At 37.8% G+C, this 1,970-nt stretch overlaps 1 protein-coding gene across 1 annotated transcript in view; it reads left to right on the plus strand.

The window, feature by feature from the left end:
• The window catches only part of LOC104529086 (long-chain-fatty-acid--CoA ligase 1-like), a gene marked incomplete at its 3' end in the record, with an annotated part of 12,957 nt that extends 11,436 nt beyond the window's left edge, over positions 1 to 1,521 (plus strand). The window contains exons 5-6 of the mRNA XM_010173276.1: positions 1,081 to 1,180; positions 1,343 to 1,521. Coding sequence (XP_010171578.1) covers positions 1,081 to 1,180; positions 1,343 to 1,521 — 279 coding nt within the window. The remainder of the gene's footprint in view (positions 1 to 1,080; positions 1,181 to 1,342) is intronic.
• Between the last annotated feature and the right edge of the window lie 449 nt (positions 1,522 to 1,970).

The following is a 1,970-nucleotide window of genomic DNA, read 5'->3' on the forward strand; positions in this document are numbered from 1 at the left end:
AACAAGCACTTCTGTTAATGCAAGCCTTGTTGAATTGTAAGTTCTGATAACTTAAAGATGCATGTTGCTTTGTTCCTGTAACTGAATAAAGGTACCATGGCTGAAAACTTTTGTTACTCTTTGGGGGGAAAAACTGAATTGTTGTATTGCCACTGGCTTCTTCATGTGTCCAGAGGCTCCCACTTCAGAAGCTGCATGCTACGCTGTATTTTGGTGTAGCTAGTTGTTCACAAACTGTACCAAGTAACTGCTATCTGGAAAAATAACTGCATGACTATTTTACCTTGCTGGTACTTTGGATGAAATCAGGCTTGCTGTAAAGCATTGTCAGCTTGCATCACACACAATAAGGCTGCAATATCCATTATGTTTATTGAGTACCATGCTTGTTATCAGGCAAATCCTTCTTATTGCAGCTCACAGGGAGGTAGTTGCATTTTATACAAGTCTCAGATTAATGATTCTTCTTTAAAGGAATTTAATCTTGATAAATGCTGAAAAACTTTCTGGAGATGACCTTCCACAGGACTTCTAGTTTAACTGCATGTTGCATGTCTGGTCATCAAATAAGATGCAGATAATGTAGAAGTGAGAATATTGTGTGTGTATATAAACTTAATGTGTGTCAAGACATGAGCAAGTCCTTCAGTGATTCATATACCATGGTAATACAGAATATTGAAGGCTTTGGCTACCTCAGTAACCTAAAACCAAGAAAAAAATATTGTATTCTTGCTCAGTCTCTTGCTGTTAATAGGTAAACTAAGGAGACTGTTAACATTAACTGGTTTTTTTGAAAGTACTTAAAATAAGTTACTGTTAGGGACAGAGTTGAAATTTATTGAATTGGATTCTTTCCCATAACTCCTTATTGTTTATTTTTTTTCTTCTTCCACAGATAAAAATGTTGTAGGTCTTGAAAGTAAACAAATGAAATGAAGTGCCAATTATTTTTTTTAAAGACTTGTCTGAATGAGCTCTGTCCTATTAGCTTCCTTGTTAGAAATCAAATGTAGGTCTTTCTTGGAGGCCTGTTATGATAAGCAAACAGAGTGACTTGCATCTCTTCTTTTTGTGCAGTGGGTTATCATTGAACAGGGATGCTACGCGTTCTCCATGGTGGTGGTCCCACTCTATGATACACTGGGAACTGAAGCAATTACCTACATTGTGAACAAAGGTAGGACATTTTGAGTAGTTCAGCAACTGAATGTATGATGTCAGAGCTGACTAAGGCCAAAACTGTAGCCTTCTTCAGAAGAGCCTTCCATTACCATGTTCTGAAGTATGTATGGATCTAGTCTAAACTCGTCATATTGATAATGTCATTCTCTTTCATCAGCTGACTTGTCATTGGTTTTCTGTGACAAACCTGAGAAGGCCAAACTTCTGCTAACCAGTGTGGAAAAGGGGGAAACTCCAATACTCAACACCATTGTTATCATGGAGTCTTTTGGCATGGATCTTGTGGAACGTGGCAAAAAGTGCGGAGTGGAAGTCTTCAGCATGAGAGAAATGGAGGTGAGCAAGCTTAACCTCCTTTACTGCTTTCTTCCCATTTACTTGTGGAGGAAGAAGAGAGTGTCTGTTGAACAGATTTTTAGAACTGTGAACAAAATGTGGTGGATTAGTTTCAAAATACTTAACTGTCTCAGATTCAAGTTTACACAAAAAAAACCCCAACAGAAAACAACTTGCTAATAGTATATCACAATGCTCAAGATATAAAAATGTATATGCCAAGGTGATGGAAGGAAAGCTTGCTAACATAGTCTGGACCAAACATCACATCTGAGTGTTAAAGCTTGCCCATGTGAAGCAGTAACATGATAATTATGTACTCTGACTAATACTTCAGAAACACTTACTTCAAAAAGCCTGTGTGGGTTTTGGTCTTGTGAAAAATGGCCCCTTCCCTTGTACACTGACTCTACAAAATGTTTTCTGGAGGAGGAGGAAAATGGCAGTAA

The sequence above is a fragment of the Antrostomus carolinensis genome, unplaced genomic scaffold, assembly GCF_000700745.2.
Source record: "Antrostomus carolinensis isolate BGI_N321 unplaced genomic scaffold, ASM70074v2 scaffold42408, whole genome shotgun sequence".
NCBI classification, from domain to species: Eukaryota; Metazoa; Chordata; class Aves; order Caprimulgiformes; family Caprimulgidae; genus Antrostomus; species Antrostomus carolinensis.